Genomic DNA, 26,786 nt, shown 5'->3' on the forward strand with positions numbered 1-26,786 from the left:
TGTAGAAATGTTTGTTTTAGTGAAATATTATTAATTTTATATTCAATACAGAGAAATAATAAAAATTATACTATTTTTATGAATCAAAATATGAGCCTGCTCTTCAATATTGCTTGATAAAATGATTTTTTAAATGTGGGAAAGTGTTACTGGTGAAATTGGATGTAAAGAAGCCAAACGACTGTTCTACATCTTGTGAACACCATGTAAGAAACTCACATAGCACTTAATAGGTAATCGACTGTAGACATTATAAATAGTGATTATTTTAACTCTATGGTTATATTTTATTGTAATTCTTCAATAACAGCATACATTGCTATTATAATAATACAAATTCCTTTTAAGCCTATGGAAATATAAGGAAGTAAGCTATTATGAAGCAGTGGAATGCTCTAAATTATTGACATGTGATTGGATAATGATCATTATATTTATCACTGATCCAAACAGCTAGACATTTTCTATGTTCAAAGGAGAGAATCTCTCTTGCTGTACCTTGTCTTCTGATACTCTTTTCACTAGAATGCCCACTTTCTGTTCAAAAGCACCAGGCAGAACAATTTGACTCTGCCATTGCTTAAATTTCAGGAGAGCCCCTTGATGCTCTGCCATCTCAGCCACAGTCCACTTTTCTATACCTTTCAAAGACATTCTGGTAGGAAAACACTCTTCAACTGATGTTTTCTGTGTCCATATAATGCTATGCAGTTAGATGGCTGGTTTGGTGAAAACTCGGACTATAGTCTTATACCTCTCTGTGTAACCTTTGATATAATGGCTAAATTGATGATATAAGCAGACTTTACCATATTCATTTCCAGCTTCTGGTTATTATAAATTGGCTGCTATGAACATAGTGGATCACGTGTCCTTATTACATGTTGGGGAATCTTCTGGGTATATGCCCAGGAGTTGTATTCCTGGGTCGTCAGGTAATAATATGTCCAGTTTTCTGAGGAACTACCAGACTGATTTCCAGAGTGGTTGTATCAGCTTGCAATCTTACCAGCAATTGAGGAGTGTTCCTCTTTCTACACATCCTTGCCAGCATCTACTGTCACCTGAGATTTTGCTCTTAGTCATTCTGACTGGTATGAGGTGGAATCTCAGAGATGTTTTTATTTGCATTTCCCTGGTGGCTAAGGATGTTGAACATTTTTTAGGTGGTTCTCAGCCATTTGATATTCCCCAGTTGAAAACTCTTTGTTTAGCTCTGTACCCCATTTTTAATACGGTTATTAGATTCTCTGGAGTCTAACTTTTTCTTAGGCAAATGGATATAACTAGAAATTATCATCTTGAGTGAGGGAACGAAATCCTAAAAGAACACACATGATATGCACTCACAGATAAGTGGATGTCAGCTCAAAAGCTCAGAATACCCAGGATACAAGTCACAGACCACATGAAGCTCAAGAGGAAGGAAGACCAAAGTGTGGATGCTCCAGTCCTTCTTAGAAGGGGGAACAAAATATTTATGGGAGGAAATATGGGGACAAAGTGTGGATCAGAGTCTGAAGGAAAGGCTATCCAGAGACTGCCCCATCTGGGAATCTATCCCATATACAGTCACTAAACGCAGACACTATTATTATGGGTGTGGAGAAGTGCTTCCTGACAGGAATCTGATATATCTGTATCCCGAGAGCCTCTGCCAGAGCCTGACAAATACAGAGGTAGATGCTTGCAGCCAACTATGGGACTGAGCATGGGATCCCCAATGGAGGAGTTAGAAAAAGAACTGAAGAAGCTGAGGGGGTTTGCAACCCTTAGGAAGAAAGACAATATAAACCCGTCAGGACCCCCCACCTCCAGATCTCCCAAGAACTAAACCATCAACCAAAGAGTACACATGGAGAGTCCCATGGCTCCAACTGCATATGTAGCAGAGGATGGCCTTTTCAGACATCAACAAAAGGAGAGGCCCTTGGTCCTGGGAAGGCTCAATGTCCCACTGTAGGGGAATGCCAGGGCAGGGAGGAGAGAGTGGGTCCTCCCTCATGGAAGCATGGGGAGGGAGATGAGATAGGGAGGGTTCCGGGGGCGGGAACCAGATAACATTTGAAATGTGAATAAAGAAAATACCAAACAACAAAAAACAAAAACAAAAACAAACAAACAAACAAAAAAAACCAAAGAGTAAATGGGAAAAAAAAACACTATATTACACAGACTCCTGATTTGTTTTTACATTTTTTGCACATATATTCATATTTTATAGTAAGAGTTAAAGAAAAAGATGCCATGAATTTGAAATGGTACAAGGCATATGTATGTCAGGACTTGTGGCACTGAAATGGTAGAAGTAACCGGGTAGGATATTTTAAATTAAAATATAATTGCATAGTTTGTCTCTTTCCCTTTCCTCCCATCAAATCTTTCTTAGTCATATAGACCTTTCATCTTTCTGCCCAGCAGTTGTCTTCCAAAACCACATATTTCTATGCTCGTGATTCCTGAATTTCACAGCTCTGAGACTTACTCTTAACATAGAATCCTAACCCCAGACACTGTAAGAATAACCAGTGCTGGTGTGCACTCAAAGTTTCCTTCGGTTTAATAGGGACTCAAACCTGAGTGCTCCTTTGGGGGATTAGTTTGAAAGACTTGCTTTTCCTATTCTAAGTCTATAGGATATAATTTTGAAGTTGCATATTTTTAATTTCTTGAGTGAGAAACAAACATTGAAATTAGCATTGTTTAAGACAAAGGATTGATTTGCTGACATGGGCATTGCAGCAGGGATGGATTACTTAGGATGTCACCTAACTTACTCAGTAGATATGGCATCTCTGGTGAGTAGCCTCCAGTACTGCCATTCTAGCCATTTACACATCAAATAGCAATGTAAAATTAGTATGCACTACATGCTAATTTCTATCTCATTTGGTTATGGCTAGGACACATAAATTTATAGTTCTTTCTTTATGTAAGTTTTTAAACTTTAAATATCTATAGTTCTTTTCAGTAACCTACTTTAAGTTCTGTGTGAATAAAGCAATATGTAATTTATTTACTCAATTCTAAGTCTTTTAGCTCCAAAATAATGTGCAAAATTGTGTAGTTTATAATATCAATTTTTTAAAAAATGTAGTAAAAATATACACTATAAGTGCACTACTTGTTCTGCCTTCTATATTGAAGTTTTAAAATCTTTAGTAAGTAAGAAACATTGTTTCTACCGTTCATAGACCCTTTTCAATCTCAACTTTTGTAAAATGAGGGATTCTTTGTTGCTATTGTTACTTTGTTACTCTAAGGTAGTTTGTTTGAGTAACAATACAACACCAAACTGACACAGAGAACATATGACCCGAATTTCTAAATTTTGTCATAGACATGGGTGGATAGCATGAACTGCCTATGTTCTGAAGTTAAAAGTTATCTACAAAAAATTCATTTCTAAGTTACTTGTGAGACTATTAATTCCATTTCATGTATGGCATTAATTAATTCAGATTTTCTTCATTTTTGTTCAGATAGCTTATCTATTGAATAAAGTGGAATATTAAATTTACCTCCTATTAATATGTTGATGTTAATCTGTACCTTTAAATCCAGTACTACAATTTTTAGGAGGTTGGATCCTTAGGTTTGGTGTATATATGATTAGGAGAGTAACATCCTCTTGGTCACCTATTTCCTCGATTGGGATAAAGATGTCTCTTTATCTCTTCTAACTAGTTTTAGTTTGAGGTCAATTTGTGCAGATATGAAGATAATTATGTCACCTTTTTTTCTGGTCCCATTTTATTGAAATACTTTCTCCATCCTTGTGTCTTTAAAGCTAAAATGTGCTTTTTGAAGACAAAAGATATATGGATTTTGTTGTCTGATCTACTCAGTCAGCTTGTGTCTTTTGGATACAGAGATGAATCCATTGCTGTTGAAAGTCATTATTGAAATGTGTGTATTAATTGTGGTCATCATATTTTTTGATTTTCGATGCTGCTTGTATTCTCAGTAGCATTATGTACTTTAATAATTATGGCATGTTATTTATTGTCATAGTCTCTCTGCTATACTCACTCCTCTCCTCAGCCAGTGACATTGCTGTATGCATTTGCTGGTTCGGTTTGTTGGATATCATTGATTTAGGCTGTTTTTGTCAGGGAAAGTTTTTCTTTCTCCCATATTTAAGTCAGATAGTATTGCTGGGGATATTAGTCTAGACTTGCCATCATGGTCTTTTATAACTTGGAATAATAATACATTGGTTCAGGATCTTCAGGGTTTCTAAGTTTTCTTTGAAAAACCAGCTATTATTCCACTGTGACTCTACATGTCACTTGCCTTTTCTCCCTTTCAGCTTTCAATAAATGTTGTTATTTCAACTTAATTTTCTAACTATTCTATGACACGGAAAATTTTTTCCTGGTCTTATCTATTTAAGTTCTTTGTGTTTGTGGTATATGTATGTGTATATCTTACATATGTTTGAGGGAGTTTTCTTCTCTGAGCTTGTTGAAAATCTGGTCTATGCCATTGATCATGTATGTGGGATTCTTTTTCCTCATCTACACCTATAATTAGAAGGTTTGGTCTTTTCCTGTTGCTTTATATTTTCTGTATGTCCCTTTCCTATGGGTTTGTAAATTTATCACGTTGCTTGCTTATGGGGATAGATTTCCACTTTGTCTTTGAGTCTTGATGCTATATCATCTGCTTGATTCATTCTACTTGCACCGATTTTCTTTTGAGTTTTCTAGTTGAGTTATTTGCTTTTCAATCCAATCTCCATGTCACATTGAATCCTTTTTAATGTTTCTATTCCTTTATTGAAATCCGTTCTTAAGTCTTCTTGATACTTAGTATATAAAACAGACTGGAATCAGCATAGTTATGGCCCTTTGATCCTACATCTTTCAAAGAGACCTGAAGTCACACCATGTGCACATCTTTACCCATATGATGTGTTCCAGTAGGCAGTAGCCATTTTGCATTATGAAGTAACCCCTAATCTCATTTCTCATGACAACAGAGCACAGTGATTTACACACAGACATCAATGTCAGAGTTTCCATGTTCAAACTCAGGCTGTATGATTTTCAAATGGATAATCATATAATGTTCTCATAGAGTCAGGACAGAAAGAAACAACATTTGTAAATCTTTGAATTCATTTGGTTCAGCAAATGGAATCCCTGTAATCAACTGTGTGAAGCTATCCAAGTTTGCTATGATTGCTGTCATCATTTCAATTAAACTTTGATTTTCATTGCCATTTCAAGCTGGTGCGTGTGCATGTGTGTGTGTGTGTGTGTGTGTGTGTGTTCTTTGGATCATTCCAGAGAAAGCAGAAAGCAGGTACAGGTTGAAGTAATTTAGTTGAATTCCATTTTCCATCACAGTCTGTACAAATATAGAGAATGTAAACAGGACTAAGCTACCAGTACATGAAAAAGCATTCACTTACAGATATACTTAGAAATCAGTTTTCATTGTTTTGATCATTTCTTCCTATGGGGAAGGAGATCATGTTTAAGTTCCTCCTTGCAAACATGTCTTCCTTCCTAGATCTGTTGCTCATGGAATTATTTAGCATGACTTTTAAGGCTTGTGATTGGGTAAAGTAGAGATTGTGCTACTATGACAATGATGCATTGAATTTAAAGCTGTCAGCAGTATAAAAGAGCTATTTGCTACTGTGCCTGTTTCACAGTGACCAAGGGCCATACTATAATCTCTTTAAGTTGAGAGATTTTTACCTCTCATTAAACTTATTAGGATTCTACCCTCTGTTTTTTTTTTCTTAAACAATTAAAGTCTTCCTCTATGGTTCCTTTTCTATCTCAACTTCTTTTTATACCTTCCTTATATTTCCTTTGAGAGCCAAACCCAAGAAAGTTGATCATATTCATAGTTGAACAAGGTAGTCACTAAGATCCTTTCACCATCATGATTTCCTCTTAGTTTGTGGAAATCCACTATTACTGTGTCACCAAGATGAAGTACCTACCTCATGGCGCCTGTCTCAGAATGCATGATGTGATGACTAGCTCCATGCTTTATTATTTAATGCCAAGTAGTATTGGTGAAGAAGAAAGAAAATAATTTAGATGTCTCAGATATCCCCTTTTCACAGTGCCCATAAAAATAAAATGGTACCTGCTAGAAACACATAGTCAACACATAAAATCTACTAAGGGCCTTGTTTTTCCAGAACAGAGTTCCCTAGAAGTAAGAGTTGGCCAAAAATCCATAGCACTGGTAAGAAGCAAGACATATAGTTTTACTAAGATCTTACACCTTCTTTAGGTCCAGCTCTCTGATGCTACAGTACAGACAGGGGAAGAGGCTGAAGCAAGTTCACTTATTACAGTTTGCTCTCCTGTCTCCAAGGGGAGAAAACTCACTGGAAATACACCATGTTTTCTTCCAATAAGAGAATATGGGATTCCTTATGCTCCACTTTGTTTTCCTGAAACTAATAACTAACAAAAAGACAAAGACTAATAGCTTCAATAAAGCTATTTCAGTTTTTTTTAAACCTAATGTGTCCTAGCCATGTTTTAGATACTTGAAGACACTAACTTAAGAATGCATAGTGAGTACTCAAGTGTGTAGCTGGGAGAGGTTACTCACACCACATTTTCATATGATGCTAATCATTTACCAGGAATTACTATTTAATTTAGAAAACAGTAATTACAAATCTCATCTATAAATACTAAAAGAACTTTTTATTCTCATGGATAAAAGTTAAATGTTTACTGCAATTATAAATGAAATTCAGAACTTTTGGATAACAATATTATCCAAAATAAGTTTTTATACTATCAAGAAAACACATTTTAGTGCTGAGTGAAAGAATAGAAATAAAAAGGAAAAAATATTGGTAAAGAATTTTTAAAACTGCAATAAGGGAGATGGTTTAGTCAGTAAAATATTGGAAAATAATTTTTAAAGTTGGGGTAAGGGAGATTGTTATAATTTGCAAGCATAAGGATTTGACTTGACTCCACAGAACCTAACAATGGCAAGGTATTGTGGGAAATGCTTATAATCCCAGTGCAAGTACAGGAGGATCCTGGACAGTGAACCCACTCACTGACTAAGCAATGTAGCCAAATTGCCAAGCTTAAGGTTTCAGGAGAGACTCTGTCTCTTAAAAACAATGTGGAAAGAGATAGAGATAAAAAAATATCTATGTCCGGCCTAAATCACAGGGTCACTCACATGTCTCCTGACAGGAAATTCCATGCACATAAATAGACATACACAAACACACACACACACACACACACACAAACACACACACACACTCCATACACAATAATAAAAGTAGTACTAAAAGTAACAGATGACCGAAATTGATTATTGTTGCAAAACAGTGCAGTTTAGCAATTTTTGAAAGACAAAAGCAATGGATGTGTAAAATAAGAGTCTTGAGGTTTTTTTTTTTTAAGGTAATTTTAGATCGTTGCCAGATTCTGACCAGATATTAGGATGATAGGTGACAGAGGGATTCCCTATTAAAATGCTTGGTGAGCACTCCAGAGGCTGCCTTTGAGTTAATCAGTAATTTTTCACAGACGACATCTAATCTATGAGTATAAATTACTTTGCACTCTTATTATTCCTTAATTGAAGTGCACCAATGTGAAATTACCATGGATGTCACAGGAATGCTTCTAGCCTCAATTAACTCGGGTAAAATTGAAGCCCTTTTCTCCCTGAACTGGGACTATTGTCTGACATCTTGTATTTATTTAAATTGTTGCTAGAAAATTAGAGAGGCTCTGTGTGACTAGGTGTTTCATAAGGATGTTCTGGAGCTGAACGAGTATCTACAAAATCTATTTCCATGTTAATCTAGACCAATTTTATGCAGCTGTTTGGTGTAACAGATGTGTAGCCAGCAGTGGCTTAATCTCCCTGGATTCCATTTGGGATGTGGAGATTAATGGCACTCATTTTTTTTCCAAAGTGCCATTTAGAACCTTTGTGATTTTTAATTCAAAAAGCAACCACCCCTGCGATTTCTGAGAGGAATTTCTCTGCAAATCTGCTGCTCTTCATATGCTACATACTACTTGGACATGTTCAGGCCAGAGAAAGTAAGACATGAGTGAACTCGATATTATGCAAACCACTCAACCACTTCAAACAATTTTTGAAAGGACATACAGACATTATCAGCTACATATTAATAGATCACTGACTTAAGACATATTATTCTTGATAACTTTTTTCTGTAATTGAAAGGTGTGAAGGAAATTATTTGTCACAAAGTCAGAAAACATTTATTGAGCCATTACTATTCTCAGATGGTATAATTAGCACATATTGTATAAAGACTGTATATTGTATTAGTGTGTAAGAGACCAGAACTAAAAGCAGCCACAAAGAAGCAGCAGATGCCTACACTAAGGGTCAGCCCAGAAACAACAGAGGGGACAAGCTAGCCTACTTGAGGAAAATGACTGACAAGCACATGGCTGTATATCTTCACCTCCATATTTTCCAGCATGGATAGACATATGAAAGAGAATAATTCTCAGGAATCAATAACATAGGAAAGAGCATAAGCAAAACATTTACATATCTGAAGGCTGATGAATTTTTACCTTTTTTGGAATTACTGGGAATCATTCATAAATTGGGGGAAAAACGAGACAGGGCTTCAAATGGCTTTATGCTTGGAGGTGTTACTTAAAGGCCAGCTTCAGAGACTGGTGTCCATTTTCAGTTAAAATCACATCACTTATTTATTAATAACTGTATGTGTTTTGCCTTGGTGATATATATATAACCAGTAAACTCAAAAAGTTCTTGATATAAGGAGGCTCAGTGTTCAGTGAGCTTGCTCCCATTGAGCACACATTTTCACTGCCCATCTGCTAGGAGGTATCTCTGAATATCCTAGAGAGAAAAACCACCCACGCTTTTTTCAGATACGACTCAGTCTCTCAGATCCAACAGAGGACCTGGTGACAGGCCTTGCTTGTTCCCACTCTATCTCTTCCTCTGACTTTTCATCTAAATGATACTATCAGTCCTGCTCAGAACTCCACCATCTTTAAACTTGTTTCTGAGTTAACTATAGTCCTTCAGTTCCTGTCAGCTGTCAGCTAGGCCACCCTGCAGTCATCAGTCACTAATCTAGCAGACTGGGCTCAGAGATGAGCTAGATAGACCAAGAACACATCTCATCACAGCTCTCTCTGGAAATAACCCACAGCCTTCTCAGCTGGAAACCACTCTGCCTGTGAACTAGGAGAGACCCCCAGGTTCATCAGTGAGAGCTAACGTTTCACTTTACCTCAGCATCTAACATCATCTGAGCACTGAATAACCGTGTCTGTAAACTGGCTGGAAATTTTGCACAAGTGTGATGTACAGCAAAAATATGTTATTGAATGCCAATCCCATGATATATGTTTTTAACCTGTCTTCTCTTGAGAAGTCAGCAGAATTGGCCTGACTAACACTTTCATTTGGCATATGTAAGCTACTGAATAAGTTACCACACCATTAGCTCAATTGGAGGTCAACTAGATCATCAGCCAAACAGGGAGCTGTGGGGGGTAGACAACAAAGATAAGCTTCTCCTTGGATAATGAGACATGAACCCTGGTTAATTCATGTGATTTTTGGCCTCCACAGATTTGTATACACAGATATTTAATGCTAGAGGCTTCTATACTATATAAATATATTTATTTTCCCTCTCTATCAGTCACTGTATAGTATCATAAGCAATAGAGTCAGGGAGTAAGTGAAAAACTGTTTATAGAAATTCTAAAATCATCTATTATGGCCAATTCACCAAACATCTCTTGAGCACTTACTATAATTTCAAAGTATACTAGGAATGTACCATGTGACAAGAAACACTGAAAGCCTATCTGACCAATCAGTGTGGGTTGCCAGAATCATATGGTATGATAGATATAATATAATATAATATAATATAATATAATATAATATAATATACAATCTTATATTATGATAATTCTACACTATTATCCTTTTAATTTCGGCTTTTTTCTACCTACTTTGTTGGTTTTCTGTATACAAACTTGTGATGCTCTTACATATATTGAGAATGTTTACTTAAGAAGTAAAAGGTATCCTAAGGAGAATTTAGGAATTAAGTCCACAACCATTTCTATTTTAGTGGTAGATCTTCTTTTTATTTAAACGAAGTACATTCCTAGTCTTATTTTATAGCTATGAAGAACACCTGTTATAAATTTTATGCCCTCCCCTCACCTTATAGCCTATCACCAGTCCATCTGTGGTCTCTCGTCTTAGCTGAGCTTGACTTCCTTGAGAGAGGCTGAGAACTTCTCCTGGAATTTCTGATGTTTCTGTTGGCCCTTGTCTGTCCTGCTGACCTGAGCAGAGGTTGAGGCCTGGCTCCCTTTGCTAGGTCAATACCACTGCTGATCCTAATGGATCGGTGAGCTGCTGTGGCTAACCTGTGAACTGAACTGCCAATTCCCAGACAACACAGATGGGAGTTCTTCCAAAGAACTTTTCTAAACAGGTCCACTTCTCCTGTATCCTTTCTTTTCCACTATTTTTGTTGGGTCCTGGCTACAAGGGAGGGTAAAACATTTTAAAACCATTAATAACAAGAGTATGAAAAAAATAAAGTTATATATGTTTTCTCCCATGCCTTTAAACATAGGACCTTGGATAGCACTTGGCTCTTGTTATCAATATAATTTTATTTGAAATGAACAGTAGGATAGATGTGTTCTGAGTGTAATTAAGGGACAGTGCTCCTCACCCCATACACCCTCGCAACTATGCAACAGTAGACACAGTATACGAAGAGTGATACACTCAGAGCAAAGTTCCAGTCCTATTCTTTGTAGGTTGCATGTTCAGGGATTGTGTCTCTTTTTTGAAATAAGACTGTACAGTGCTACCCCAGGAGCTTTAATTGACAGTTGGCTTCTCTAACATGAGAACACATCTCAACTGCAGCTACATCATAGTCCCTTTAAAATTAATGAAGAACTGAAGGAGTACTTTAACCACTTATTTACTGTATGGAAAGTGAGGCCTATTCTACCTAAAGGAAAGCTGAAGAAACCACAGGTCATTAGCTTGGAACTGCTTTTGAAGAAAGACAAATTTTCAGTAGAATAAAGTTTAAAGCCAGGGAACATGTCTTTCCCTTCCCTTCTCTGCTTAGTTTTCTCTTCCCTGATTGTTCCATTGTGTTGTAAGGAGGAGGATGCTGTGCTCCATTGTCACAGCTGGGTCACACATTTGCTCCAGTGTGTGACCTTTAGAGAAGAGAAGATTATCCTGAATGCAAGCTGGGCATTTGTTAAGAGAGAAAAACTGTAAGTGCTCAGAAGAGAGATGCTTAGATGCATAGGGGGAAAAAAAAAGACATTTTCTAGGTTGCTACAGTAATACAGTGTTTTGTTAAAAAATATTGTGCATATAGCCATTTCATTAGTAGAGTCGCATCTTTTTCTTCTTTTTTTGGTGAAGACAAAGCCGTAAGTTTCTCTTTGTCACTAACTTCCTAGGTGACACCACATGCTTATCTGCTCATCAAGGCTGTTACTTAGCCTGAATGAAACATGGAGCACTAAACGCTTAGCCAGTGCCTAGCATAGCATCAGTTTCCCAATAGATTCTAGTTTCAATTTCCTCTGGCTGTTCACCATCGTAATTATGGATTCATTTGTGTGTGTGTGTGTGTGTGTGTGTGTGTGTGTGTATGTGTGTGTGTGTGTGTTATGTAACAGTATATATTGTGTAGTATTTATGTGTGTGGTGGGATATATGTGTGTATATGTGTGTGGTGTGATGACTTTGTATGGTGTGTGTGATGAGTGTATGTGTATGTTTATGTGTGATATATGTGTATGTATGTGATTATGCATATGTGTGTGGGGGGGTTACATGTCTATGTCATTTGTCTTACTGACCTTCCTCTTGTTTGAAGCAATATGTTTTGTTCAACCCTGTACACACCAATGATCTGGCCCACAAACTTACAGGACTTCTCCTGTCTCTGCCTCCCTTTGCTTCTGACACTAGGATTACAGTTGTGCTTTATATGGGTTACATGGAATACAGCACTGGCTTTACATATTCTGACAATCAGAATTGATATCTTCACAGTTAATGGCAGGTGCTTCACTCACTAAGTCTCTTCCCTAGCCCACCAACATTTTAATTACTGTGTAATAGATTAATATCACAAAACAAAACAAAACAAAAAAACAAATAAGCTGGCTTTATTCAAGAATGAGCAGTAAAATATATTCATAGGTTGCTTGAGTTGAAGAAATGTTCTGAGGAAACCCTCACTGGTGATTCAGTCAGCCCATGAACATTATAACACTTTCCACAAATTAAATTCTTTACAGTGTTACCAGGAAAATACTCTGATGGGCCAAGTGCAAATGAAGCTGATCACTTAGTGAAATTTTCCTAGGAAAATGTGTCAGAAAATTAACTTGTTTAACTCTTTATTAAATTTAAGAGGTTTCATTGTTTTCTTGGTAAACAAATTAAGATTACAGAAGAAAATAGACTCCAGCATAATACCTAGAAATAGACAGTGAGTTCTGGAAAAAATAAGAGAACAAGAATAATAAGTTGCCAAGCCCACACTGCCCAAATCAAAGAGGCAGTGGATAAAAGATGGGGAGGAGATGATATTAGTGTAGCTTACTCAGTGCTGTGACTCAGAGCATCTGGAGAATTTTCTTGTTTGGTTGATTTTTACTTCTGATCATTAATGATATAAGAACAATTGTTGGAAGCCGTCCTTCGGCTCACAAGAAACGGGGTACACCTGGGAGGCAAGTCGGGGCTGAAAAGAGAGGGGAAACTAGGCGGTCAAGAGAAAAATGGAGCTAAGTCAAGTGTCCTGATCAAAGCTAAAATGTTTAATGTCAAATTCGCTTATAAAGGGGGGGGGGGCAGGGAGGCCCATTCCGTCCAATTCATCCTTGGAGCCAGCTGCAGGTGATGAGAAGCAGGATAGGGTGTAGTCTCCAGATTAGCTCAGCCGCCTCCCAGCAGGTAGCAGTATCTTTAAGGGGAACAGCGGCAGTGGCTGAACAATAGAGTGTTCACCCTGGTAATCTCCTTAGTGGCAGCAAGGTCAAGGTCTGGCTCAGCCTGCTTCAGGCTGGGGGGAGGTTACAAACAATGGTCCAGGTAAGAAGAACTCTGGAGAGCTCTGGCCTAGGATTTCCACGTTATCAAATACTGAGACTCTTTGTAATAGAGAAAGGTCTTTATTTTGACTATGATTGTGTTAACATTGACAGCATTACAGTACCAACTCATCCTGGGAAAGAACCCCAGGTTTGCTCTGATTATTAGTTTTTTTCCCCTGGGGTTGGCTACGTTACTCTGCTTTGGAATACAACTTTGGTCATAGAAAATTCAACCATACTCTAATTTGAATAAAAAACTATCTAATAGAAAAGTACAGTATTTATAATGGCTATTCACAAAGACACTCAGAAGTGAAACTCCTTCACAACATGCTCATTGAAATAATAGATGTGTATAGATTCTCCAAAACAGCATTGATATCATTTTCTCCTTCATAAGAAAAGGTAGATGACATTCTTTTAGTACCTACAGACACAGGCATAAGTGAATCTATTCATACAAATCTAATGCTTAGCCCTTGGCCAAGGCTTAGTGTAGACTCCTTGGTTAAATATCCCAAACCCATCATAAACAGTACAATATTTTTTTTGAAGTCATCTCTAGTAGGCATACTTCCTTCCACAATGCCCAGCACAATCTGTGTTACAGCATCTGTTTTAAGCTTTTAAATCACAATAGACCCACCAGGCATCAGTAACAAGTTGTGCTTCAGCCAGCTCTATTGTGATTTGTTTGTTGGTTTGTTTATTTGTTCGTTTTTCCTGGTCAGAATTTTTAGCAGGCTCCATGACATTTCTTTTGGCATGGAAAACCTTGAAGCAGTCCATTTTCTATAGAATGGATACCCTTGCCTTTGTTAAATTAACCTCATTCAAACAAATTGCAAATTAACCTACTGTAATTTGGCTCTGATCAACAAATATTCTACTCCCATTACTTACTCATACATTTATATAAGGGTTTCAAAGAGTTCCACATAGTGCAGACAAAAATGAATGAGATTATTTTGCCTGAGAGTAAGAAAGAGTACGGCTTAAGTATCCTGCCAGGAGAGCCTGCCAGATGTTTTCTATCTTCTCTAGGAACAATGAAAATGGGAAACGGCCTTAAACTCTACAGATATTTCAGTTCTGGAAAAATCTTTCAAGCAGTAAGAATAATAAAGCATGAATTTATAAAGGATTGTTTTTTCAAGGTAGAAAGTACCTTAAAAGTTAAATGAAGGATATTATTGGTCCATATTTTCAAATATTTTCTTTCTTGAAAACTAGAAGGGTAATTTGTAGATAAAAATCAACATATTTCACTTCAAGTCAATAAAGGCATATAAGATTGGCTTTGTATGTTTCTTATTTGTAGTGATTTTTTACAAAGGAAAATATCTTTGCTTGTCTAGAAAAGTTAATGTTGATTGAAAGACAGGCTGAGTGGGAAGGTGTAGCATCTTAGCACTGTAACATAAAACACCATAGAAACAGCGCATCATGAAAGCAAAAGGAAGAGTTTGCATATATACAACTTAGTGACATTTCTTTTAAAAATTATGTGTAAATTTTTTGCTTGAGAATTTCATATGATACATTATTTTTATCATATCTAACCCTGCTCTTTCCCAAAAAAACTCTTCCAGTATTCCCCACCATTTTTCCTTCTAGCTTCATATACCTCTTTTAGAATTCTTTGAGCTGACTTAGTTAGGAGTATATGTGTATAGATATAGTGCCATCCATCAGAGCTCTGGATTCTTCAAGAATCAGATTCCCAAAGAAAATAAAATCTCCCTTCCCTAGCTATCATTAATAGATGGTAGTTCTTCTGCTAGAGATAGGACCATCCAAGTCCCTTCCCCATCCCTGGTGAAATTTAGCCTGGCTTGTTCTTGTACAGATCTGAGCATAGAAACACAGCCACTCTGAGTTCCTGTGTGCAATGATCCTGTCAAATCCTCACAACCTTATTTCACATTTGTCAGCTATAAATGTTCTGACTAGTGACATCCACATCCTTAGTTCACCCCCTTGTTAAGACCTCATCTATAGGATAAGAAAATTCCCATTTATAGCCTTTCAAATAGATAGTTTATAGATCCTCTCTGAACTTAAGCCTTCAGTTCCTTTAAAGTTACATTGTCACACTGATTAATAAAAGCCCTGACAGATCTAATACACTTTGTAGGAGTTCATCACAATATTCATTATTAAGACATGTACCTTTAAAAACTTGTATGGATCACAGTCACCCTGGAACTTGGTAAGAAATTCTTCTACTCCTAGAGATGCTTGAGACTCCTTTAGAACTTCTCACACCACTGATAGGTCAATAAACTTTCAAGAAAAAAATGAGTGTATAGTGAGACTTCAGAATACCAAAAAATCCACTTAAGAGAAACAATAAGGAAACATAGCTTTCCAGGGCATGGGGACAGCTCTCAATTAGATTTTGTATCTTGCCTCTTTATCAGACTCCATGGGAAGAAAATATGACTCAGTTTAGGATCTTGGAAAAGGCACAGTAAATAAGACTTGGATTCAAACCCCTAGTACCTATGTAAAAAGCCCAGCCCAGCTTTGTACGAATGATATTACAGTGCTTATTGGGAGAGATAGAAGGATCCCAAGAGCTCTTTGTCTAGCTAGACTAGCTGAATCAATGAAACTCCAGTTCAGTGAAAAATCCTGTCTCAAGGCAATAAGGCAGGAATCCATAGAGAAAGACAGAATATCCTGCTTTGGCCTCCATATGTACATACTTAGCTGTGAGAACCTTCACTTTCATGTGTATGCAACACGCATGCACACATACACATATACACACAGAGACATACTCAAATAAACACACAGAGGCACAGAAAAAGAAAGATTCTATCAACCTCATTATATTAATTGGCTTTCAGCTGTTACCCAGCTCTCCATACATTTCAAAGAAGGTTGGCACACTATGTTTCTGTGTAGCATAAAGTGACTGAGAAGTTGTTTGTTACAATGCAAGTTAAAATCAATACTTTCTCTTCATTGTTGTTCATCTTCAGCCCTCATAACAAACAAAAATAAACATAAAATGTGTGCTTTATGAACTTTGCTAAGTGGCATAATAACAGAATGGGATGTTTTTTGTTCTGGGGAAAAAAAAAACCCCACCAACTCTGTACATTGAAATGCTGAGAGATACATTGTCATCTCAGCCCACAGCCGCTGTCTCTTGTAGCAGCTTTGCCAAATGTCACACTTCCTCTCTAGGGTTTGATTCTGTGAATGAATCTGGGGGAGTGTGCCTTGCTGCATGGCTTGCAACATCAGTCTCTGTGCCTTTGAGACTCAGATTCCTCTTTATCTCACCTCATGTATATTAATAGAGAGATTAGTTTCTCATCTTTCTTGAATAGCTAATCACTGTCAAGAAACATCCACTGATGGCACGCAGGTTAAATCTGCTGAAAAGACAGTGACTTCAAACTGGAAAATACAATGTTTAGTAAAAACTGCACCCAGCACAGGACCTCAGACTTGTCACCCAGACATGAAAGATTTATTTTCAATTATAAATCTGAGCTTAATGTGAGGCATCCTGGGGGGGTACTCAGACATTCTAAACTGATTATCTACTAGTTTCAATAGTTCCTTTGTTACTGAATGACATTCTGTGGCCCTTTGAGCTGAAGATCCATATTAGCTACTATCAGAATTACAGGGCCACTAGAACTTTTGAAATTTCATCTCAGCCTAATATAAAAACACATTGATGACTTTCTCTCAGGTGATTCTTCCGGTTGAGTGCAAAGGAGATGATGGGCTTCTGGAATTACCGCTAGCACATCATGAGGGCCAACACCACCGTGTTGCTTAAGCTTAAGTACAATACAAAAGCAAAAACAAATGGCCAGCTTTTATTAAAAGGTTGATTTATTGTTAATAATGAATTCAGAGATATCACAGATCTTTTTTGGCATTATTAAGCAAGGCTCCCCAAAGCTAATGGCTGGTGTTGCTGGCACTGGATATATAATTAATAGTTGCCTCAGGACAGTTTAGGTTCCTGTTCGGGTGCCTTTATGTCTACACTCAGCGGCTGCACTGGAATGCAGAACATATGGCCTGTTACAGGGCTTGCACACTCATCTTTTAGAAACTACTAACTGAAAGTATTTGATGTTCTTTTTTTTTTCAAAAATAACTTTATAATTCAAAATTTGGAAATTATCAACTTTTCCTCTTATCTTCATGAAAAGTATTTAACTTAAAACATGTCTATTTGACTATTTTAGGGTATCAAACATACTGGATTATACTAACTTCCAATCCCCAACTCTTTCAGGTCCAACCAACTTTCAGTTTCTCTATCCACCCAACTTTGTGTCCTCCAAATCCTCCATCATGAGTAGTTTCATCTTATGATGAAACTCCTGTTAAATACTCTTGGATGTGTTCTTCAATGGGAGTACTCACCTTACCATGGTGTATACTGCTAAGAGGAAACTGCCTCGATCTCACTCAGCAGCAAGTAATTGCCCATAGCTCAAGAGGTGGCATTGAAGTCTGCATGTTCAACACCCCTCTCCAGGCTGAGCTCTCTTCTTATTTAGACTTGCACAGTTTTGTGCTTGCTTCTTACAACCTCTGTGAATCCTTACATGCATCTTCTTGCTGTATCCAGAAGATACTTTCTTGTAGTCATCTATCACTTCTGACCCTTATACCCCTTTCTTTCTCCTCTTCTGCAATTTTCTCTAATCCTTGAGAGGTAGTGTGTGATATATATAGTTCCTTTGAGGGTTGAGTCTCTTACCCCGTCAAAATCTTGATGAATTGTCATTTGTTTTTATTTATCACTACCTACTGCAAATAGAAGTTTCCCATATGAGGACTGAAAGATATATTGATCTATTGATATAGCAGTAAGTCAAGAGGAGTTACAATCATATCAGCTCCATTTTGCTACATAATAGTAGTACAAACTGGAAGCTTCAATGTCCTAAAAAATATTAAATTTAAAAAGTAACAAAATATATCAGAATGAAGACAGAAGCTTCAGCTCTTTTAGTTTGATGAAGATTGAACTCAACTACTCTGTCTTCCATGTGCCTGGAGTCTGTAGTTATTGGACTGTCTGTATTCTTCCTTTTGTGTGTGTCTGATATATCTGTATCAGTTGTCTGTGTCCTGTGCCTGTGTCTGTTCCTGGTGACTAAATATTTCGCTGAATCTGTGCCTGCCACTAAAAATGGGATGGGGATTTTTCTATTTTTACTGAATATCATAGAAACCTTGGTATGGGGAAGGAATAAAGGACATTTTTTACAGAGACTATTACCAGAGCTTTACAAGGGAAAACAGTATTTTACTGACCTCAATTGACTCAGAACAGTGCTCCAAATCATTAGCAGATGCCATCAATTTAAATCCACATGTTGATTCCAACATTTATGGATTGTTTTAAGGTTACTTTCAACCTGTTGCCTGCTTTCAGCAAATGATTACCACCCTGCACGTGGATGCTATTGTGGTTTTGGGGTTGGAATATTATGTAATTTAAAATTAAAGCTATGCAGTTTTCTTCAATTGTAAAAGATGTTTATATTGCAAATCCAAGGCTTAGTAATGTTAGTGCTATTCAGCCCTATTTTCACACAAGATGGTTTTCCAAGAACAAAGACTCAGAAATCATAGTCCTGTGACTCTGCCATTTGTTATATTCTTAGAAAAAAATTAAATCACTTCCAAGAGAACACAACAGCAAGGAAGCTAGGTATACATGATTATAGTTAAATGATGTTCTGGGTGTATACTTCTCTACAAAGATCTGTCCATTTTATTATAAATTTCAAAGACCTCAAAATCCATCATGATAACCCGTTCAAGGTATATTTACTCACTTAGCATTAAGTTGACTGGGATTTAATTTTTCCAATTTATCTTATTTTATACCCATGAAATTCTGTACCTACTAGACACTAAATTTCCTCTCTTCTCATCACTTAGACATTTGTCAATACCTTCCTACTTTCTATGGTTCCCACTATTAAAGATAATATTTTTGAAGCCTATCAGTGTTTCAGGAGAAGATTACTTTCCTGTTTAAGAAAGCATAATGGCAAATAATTATTTGTATGGTTCATATTTTCTGCATCTATTGGTAATTCAGAAACCATGGAGGGCACTATTAGCTCTTGATTACTGTGTACAGTTCTGTGCTAGTAACGGTTTTCCCTGATTTGGGATTCTATTTTATATTATATCACCAGAAGAGATATTATTAAATCATGTAGTGTTTTTTATATAAAATTTTTAGGCATACCTACACTTTTTTCCATAATGGATCAACTATTTTTTATTCTTATCAATATAATGGCTTCAAATTATTGGCATCCCTGCCAAAAGAATATATTTTCTGTTCTTTTTAGCAGAGTCAGCATATATATGAAGTAACATCTCACTGTAGGCTTTCCTTTCTTTGATGATTAATGATGATAACACATTCGAGGCTTATTTGCAACGACTGTATCTTCTTTGGATGCATGTACAATGGTTAGTTTTGTCAACTTCCCATAATCTAGAATCACATGGGAAGGGTATCTCAGTGGAGAATTGTATAAATTGTGTTGGCTTAGGGCAAATCTGGGAAGAATTGTCTTAGTAAAGTCAAGGTTTGAAACAAGATGGAGGGCAAGGGAGAGGAAAGGGGGAGGGGGGAGGGAGAGGGAGAGAGAATTAAAGCTTGCATGTTTTTACAGTGGCTCTTTGTATAGCCTGCCCTGGTTTCACCCTGATGACCCTGCCTTGTTTTTTCCAAGTGTAGAGTGTAGGCTGATCAGCAGAAACCTCCTACACACTTAAACTACATCCAACTTGAGATTACACTTTATATCTATCTAAAAACTTTTTAAATACTGCATTAATAAACAGAGCAAGCTTTGGTGGGGGCAGGGGGGAAGGCGGTGATGCCACGAATTCCTGTAAAATGCCGAGTGCTCTGGTGTGCATCTGCCATGCCAGGATTCCTACAGTGGCAAACAGAGGGCTGGACGGTGGAGACAGGAACATCAGCTTCAATCACATGGGCTACACTCTTGAGCATATGATGTACAGCACCAGATACACAGATCATACTCTGTCAACAATGCAAGAAGAACCAACCCCCCAAAAGTTGCCCTGACTTCCACATCCATCCTATGTCACATATGTGTTGGCATTAACACATATATACAATATAATTCTTAAAGGTCTTTTATCCATATTTCAATTTTGATGACAGAATTATTTACTCCTTGGTACGTACTGATCTCATACTTTGTTTCTCATGAATATAATTGAATTCCTAGCTGCTTTTATAGAACATATAAGTGCATTTAAAATCAAATCAAATTTTTGATTAACATATTGACTCATCAGAGTGAGTCTTTTGGCCTGCATTAACTTAGAAAACTGGATTTTAAAATTCTTTTCCATGGACTTGATGAGAGTCTCTGAGTATTACTAAACAATTTACATATAACAAAACCATAAATATGTCCCATAGTTTACAGGTTCAGTGATAAATTTTAAGTATATGAACAGGTTATAGAAATACAGTATTTTATGAAGTATTTCCATTTTCTGTCTTACAGTGTATAAAAAAACAAATTATAAAACCTCCCATATTATCCAAATGGGGGACTATGTCTTTACAGTTCTAAAATAGTTCCTTGACTTTTCCTTTTAATCTTTCTAGAAATTACAAATAAAAAAATAAACCAAAGCAACAACAACAAAACAAAACCACTTAGATCTTAGTGCTATGGGATTTCCTACCAGTTATCCTGGAATTTCCTTTGTACATTAAACTGGCCTTGAAACTAAGAGTTCTACAATTAGAGCTGGGTCCACCACACTTAGTTTTGTTATCCTGTTAGTTAAGCTCCTTTTGACCTTTCCCCCAACTTGGTCGTATTTATTTTCAAAATACACTGACTGTTCTACATATCATCTCTCTTGTCTTGTAGAACAGTGAGCATTGCAGAAATGATAAGAGTCTGAACTCTGACAAAGCCCTTGCTTTTATATACTGGCCAAAGTTTTCTAAAGTATGTTTTGATACCACCCCATCATGATCATTCCTTAACTGTGGGTCATCATGCTAAACATGTATAGGTAGACACACTGCTAGAAATTGCATTAGAATTTCATGAAACTGCTAAAACTCTTCTCTGATGAGGCCTGAACCATCATCTCGTGTCTGCATTCATTGTATACACTGCTCCACATAGGAATTCTGACCAGGTTAGATCACAAGCAACTTGAACACTAATGTATCATTGTATACAAAATATACACTCTTATAAGTTTCTCTCTGTGCTTTCCTGTCACCATCAAGGAATGTGGCCTCTGGAAATGGGTGTTCTGAGGTCTTTCATCCATTACCATTCCCTTTGCTCATCTGTTTTCTATATAAATTGGGAAGCATTTAGGAAAGATAAACATTCTCTTTCAGGTCTCAGTAATCACTATACTTATTGAGATCAATGATTTCATCCAAATAGAAATACCTTTCACTAAAGCACTTGGTGGTCATGATGGTCAGGACAAGCCTCTTACAACCTTAAAGTTGATGTATGATTAATTCATACTAACTACAGTAATCATGCTAAGTTATCCTTCTTCTTCTGTCTTCCAGGCTTCTTGAGCACAGGGGATCAGGCTGCCAAAGGAAACTACGGGCTCCTTGACCTCATCCAGGCCCTAAGATGGACCAGCGAGAACATTGGGTTCTTTGGTGGTGACCCCTTGCGAATCACTGTGTTTGGATCAGGCGCTGGGGGTTCATGTGTCAACCTGCTGACTTTATCCCATTATTCTGAAGGTAACCGTTGGAGCAATTCAACCAAAGGTATTATGCAGGTTGCAAATTTTGACAATTTTGGTGTCTGCATGCCACCACCATCAGTACTATGTGATGCTCTGTATATACTTCTCTGTTCCAACTGAGTGTTAGGTTGGGCTTGATAACTGTTTAGAGATGTTTCTTTAGCCTTTCTGTGCATGTTTTAGTTTCTGTCACACTCTTCTCTCTGTCTTCCATGGAGCTGGGTAAGATGCATTTTCAAGTCCACTTCAGAATGATGAGCTGAGCGTTGTAGTAATTTTCTGTTTTCAAAGGCTTGATTTGAGGGAAAAATCAGACAAAGACTTTCAACACTCTGTCCTTTCTGCTTATTCAGTAGGCAAAATCAAATATTTTTAAACACAGGGACATAGACACTTAAAGCTTTTGATTAGTTTGCATGCGTGATCCAAAATTGTCAAAGCATTGAGGTCACCAGTAGAACATTTGATTACAAAGAAAAAGACGTTTGATTTTGTGGTTTTCTCTTTTCAGCTCAAGTTTGTTGTTTTGTTTTGTTTTGGTTTGGTTTGGTTTCTCCTAACGCTTGGCAAGGCAGTATAGAGCACTAGCCTGCTTTGATACACAAAATATTTTTCTTACTTCCATTTTCTGGCTTTAAGTACTTTGACTAAAGTGCTTGTCATCTTTGTGATCAGACACTCATTACAATTACATAATGAACAGGATTGCAATTCCATTATTAATTGGAGAGTTATCTGAAGAATTTTACAGAGTGAATACTTTCTATTATTTATATGTAATAAAGAAGAAATTAGAATATTCATCAACAGAGAATCTGTGATTTTTCTGTCTCCTAATTGTCATTGTATGTGTGAGGAACACAAGTTATTCACTGTCAACTGGAATTCCTAGAGAATCTCAGCTTCCAGAAATAAAATATTTATTTTTGTGGTTCGTAACTATATGTAAGTGAGTGAAGGGGTGGCATGTGTATGTAAATGATACTGTATGTAGATGCTAGAGTCATCATCATCTCTGGAAAAAAGAACTACAGTTGTTTGAAAGTCATTTGAAAAAGGGTGCTGGGAACTGAGCTCTGTCCTCTGCAATAGCAGACACTATGTACTCTTAAAATGTTTTTAGTTACCAAAGATATGTTTGGAATTCCAAGAGAACACTCAGTCATTAGTAAGTAAATTATATTTTTATATAGATGTAATTTATTGGCATGGCTTACATAGCATCTCATTTAACTGTAGAAAATTCGGATTTGAAGTAACGTGATAGAAATGAAACATTTTAAATTAAGTAGATACGTAGGTCTGTAATAATACTGCTTACTTTGAAATGATTAAGTTTTTTAATTAATCTAATGAGATTCTCCCAATCTTAGTATGAGTGCTAAGTTAGCTTTGGCAACCTATACAGAACTCTTGGAGTCATTTGAACAAGCATGCCAGCATCAGCCTGTATTGTAAGAACTGTGGATCAAAGAAACAATCAGTTTTTTCACATGTTTGTCACTTGACAGGACAGTAAGCAGCTGCAAATGGTTCATCAAAGAGTAGAGAGTGCCATCCTCCATCACACACTTTAAGGAAACATATATGTATCTGACTGGAGCCATGGGCTTGACTTTGATCTAGTTTGAAACCTCTCTCAAGAGTTGCCTGGAAGGGCACAGAAAATTTTCTAAAATTCTCCATCTCTCCTGAGACAAACCTGGATTTAAAAGACTAGAAACCCAATGAAGAACTCCATTGCTCAGGTTTGCAGCTTCACAGAGCAACCAACATCTCACATACACTTAACAACACCCCCCCCTCCCTAGTGAGGAAAGGAATAGCCATTTCAGTCACCGTGCTTCAGGTGATATTTAACATGAAGTGTTATTTATTTATTTATTTAGTATACTTACTGTCAGTGCTTGAGATAGGAATAAATATTATTTTTAAATGACCAGGTTTATTCTAGTAATAAATATTTTCTTTAGGAAAATATTCTTATGCTCTAATATCGGCAGTTCCTATATCTGTTACATTGTCAAAATGTCTACTGTTTACTTTGGTAAAATTTGTCCTATCAAAGCCAAGTCTATTGAGGAAACAACGGAAAATATCAGCATTGTTTGACCTTTGTGTGTTTCTAAAGTTATCTAGAATATACAATTAACACATATAAATACATATGCATTTTTGGAGAGAACTCTGGAACAATTCATATATGACTTCTGAACTTTTGTGTAAATAACTACTTTGCCCTTAAAACATGTAAATGATTGAACATGCTATTAAAATGAATGAGCACTTACTCAAACCTGGAAGTGGATAATACATATAAATTATTAAATAAAATTGATAACCTATATTTTAAAAAGATGGTTATAAGAAAATACTCTAGTGATTCAATGTATTTGTAGATTTGAATAGCATACATCTGTTATAAAACTGAACATATATATGGAGATTTAATTTTTAGCCCTTAAATGAGACAAGTCAAGGGCACTGGCCCAGATGTGTCATGCATTATGATAAAATACAGCAGGACACATTCAACAGTAGTAATGGTTTAATTACTCCCTGCACAGTCTTCCTGATGATGTTTTCCCTCTGACTTAATGAAAACACTTCTTCAGTTATGTCTTCTTCAGAAAGATGAGTATTCATCATAGAATATTTGGCATAGAGATATGAAAGCAGTATGTCTTAAATTATATTCTGTTTTGTGTGATGTCAAAGCCATCCCCAGGGTATTGACAAGTTCCCAGTCCTGGTATCTGCATGAGGCCGAAACAACTATGTTTTCTTATAAAATCAAGTTAAAGCAACCATTACACAATCATTTATACTGAAGAGAGATATTTAGCCAAATTGAAGAAATATTAGAAATAGACAACATAGAGTCAGTTGAGGGGCAAAGGAAAGAATATACTTCATCCTGATGATGTTAATTATCATGTATAATACTCATTAAATAAAATATTTGAGTCCTTTAAATATGTATGCTTTCTAACTTCACCTCTTCTCCTTTCAGCATCTTTGAGACCAAAAAAATTAGAACTGTGAATCAAATTACACTTACATTATAAGAGCTTGATAAACTTCTCTGATATTCTATACCCTGGGGATGACTTTATGTCCCTTCTCTTAGACAATATGTATCTGTTTTTTCAATTGTACTTTGGATTATATATACATGTCTAAAATATCAGATGTTGAGTTGGGACCACGACACTTTTCAATAATCATCTGAACCTCTCTGTTGATTTTCCCATAGGACTTTTTCAACGAGCCATAGCTCAGAGTGGAACAGCCCTTTCCAGCTGGGCTGTTAGTTTCCAGCCTGCAAAATACGCTAGAATTCTGGCCACAAAAGTTGGCTGCAATGTTTCAGATACAGTAGAGTTAGTAGAATGCCTGCAGAAGAAGCCTTACAAAGAACTTGTTGATCAAGATGTTCAACCAGCCCGATACCACATAGCCTTTGGACCTGTGATCGATGGTGATGTAATACCAGATGACCCTCAGATACTGATGGAACAAGGAGAGTTCCTCAACTATGATATAATGTTGGGAGTTAACCAAGGGGAAGGGTTGAAGTTTGTCGAAAATATAGTAGATAGTGATGATGGTGTATCAGCCAGTGATTTCGACTTTGCTGTTTCTAATTTTGTTGATAATTTATATGGATATCCTGAAGGCAAAGATGTTTTGAGAGAAACCATTAAATTCATGTATACTGACTGGGCTGATCGCCATAATCCTGAAACTAGAAGGAAGACATTGTTGGCTTTGTTTACGGACCATCAGTGGGTAGCACCTGCTGTGGCCACAGCAGACCTTCACTCGAACTTTGGCTCACCTACATACTTCTATGCCTTTTATCATCATTGCCAAACAGATCAAGTTCCAGCTTGGGCTGATGCAGCTCATGGGGATGAGGTTCCCTATGTGTTGGGAATCCCCATGATTGGCCCTACAGAGTTATTTCCTTGCAATTTCTCCAAGAATGATGTGATGTTGAGTGCAGTAGTAATGACATACTGGACGAATTTTGCTAAAACTGGGTAAGTACCTCAGGAAAGTACTCTGCCCTAATTGTAATAAAAAATCCCTCTTTAAGTATTCTTGAATAACATATACATATTCTTAAATAGTGTAATGTATTTTTTTTATCTGTTTGTTATTTGTTCTCTGATATTGGGGATAGAACCAGTGCTTTGAACATTCTTGAATACATACTCCATCACTATGTCATTCCTAGTCCAAAGTAATAGATCAAAACACAGTAGCATATTAACCTCACATAGTAAACATGAATTCTGTCTTTTACTGTTTGGAACAGTTGTTACATTACCTGCTCTACCTTTTTCAAGTTTATTAAGACTGACTCATATTCCTATTGTGCTGCTCCATGACAATTTTACGTTGGCTTCTGAGCTGCATGGGCCATAACATCTCTGTTTTCAATCACACTGTGTCCTAGAACTTTCTAGTTCCTAATACTGTATGTGTTTTAACATTCATCGTGGATTCCATGGATCTTTCTGTACCTAGAAGGATCTGAGGTTCCAGAAGCTCCACACAGATACTTCTATGTAGGGTAGGTAAGCACTGTGTTGAGGTGCATCTCTTCAGGCTCTAGTCCCAAGTCCTCAATTTACATTTTGATGCCATTTTGTTGCACTGTTACTGAGAAAAGTGAAGCTTATGAGAATATTAAATTTTTATAACATTTTTTTACTATGATCAGTGTGTTTGTGTATGTGTTGTTCTGTATATGTGGTATGTGTATGTGCATGTGCACACACAAGCTTATGTGTTTATGAAAAAAATGAGCTGTGTGTACTTGCAGAA

The 26,786-nt window shown here is 36.7% G+C and overlaps 1 protein-coding gene across 10 annotated transcripts in view; it reads left to right on the top strand.

Moving 5' to 3' along the window:
* The window catches only part of Nlgn1 (neuroligin 1), an 891,542-nt gene that overhangs the window by 857,106 nt on the left and 7,650 nt on the right, over positions 1-26,786 (top strand). For all 10 annotated transcript variants that reach the window (XM_085835997.1, XM_029475306.2, XM_021157773.3 and 7 more), the window contains 2 exons: positions 21,760-21,972; positions 25,207-25,996. In XM_085835997.1, coding sequence (XP_085692123.1) covers positions 21,760-21,972; positions 25,207-25,996 — 1,003 coding nt within the window. The remainder of the gene's footprint in view (positions 1-21,759; positions 21,973-25,206; positions 25,997-26,786) is intronic.

The sequence above is a fragment of the Mus caroli genome, unplaced genomic scaffold, assembly GCF_978045245.1.
Source record: "Mus caroli unplaced genomic scaffold, Mus_caroli_1 scaffold_3, whole genome shotgun sequence".
NCBI classification, from domain to species: Eukaryota; Metazoa; Chordata; class Mammalia; order Rodentia; family Muridae; genus Mus; species Mus caroli.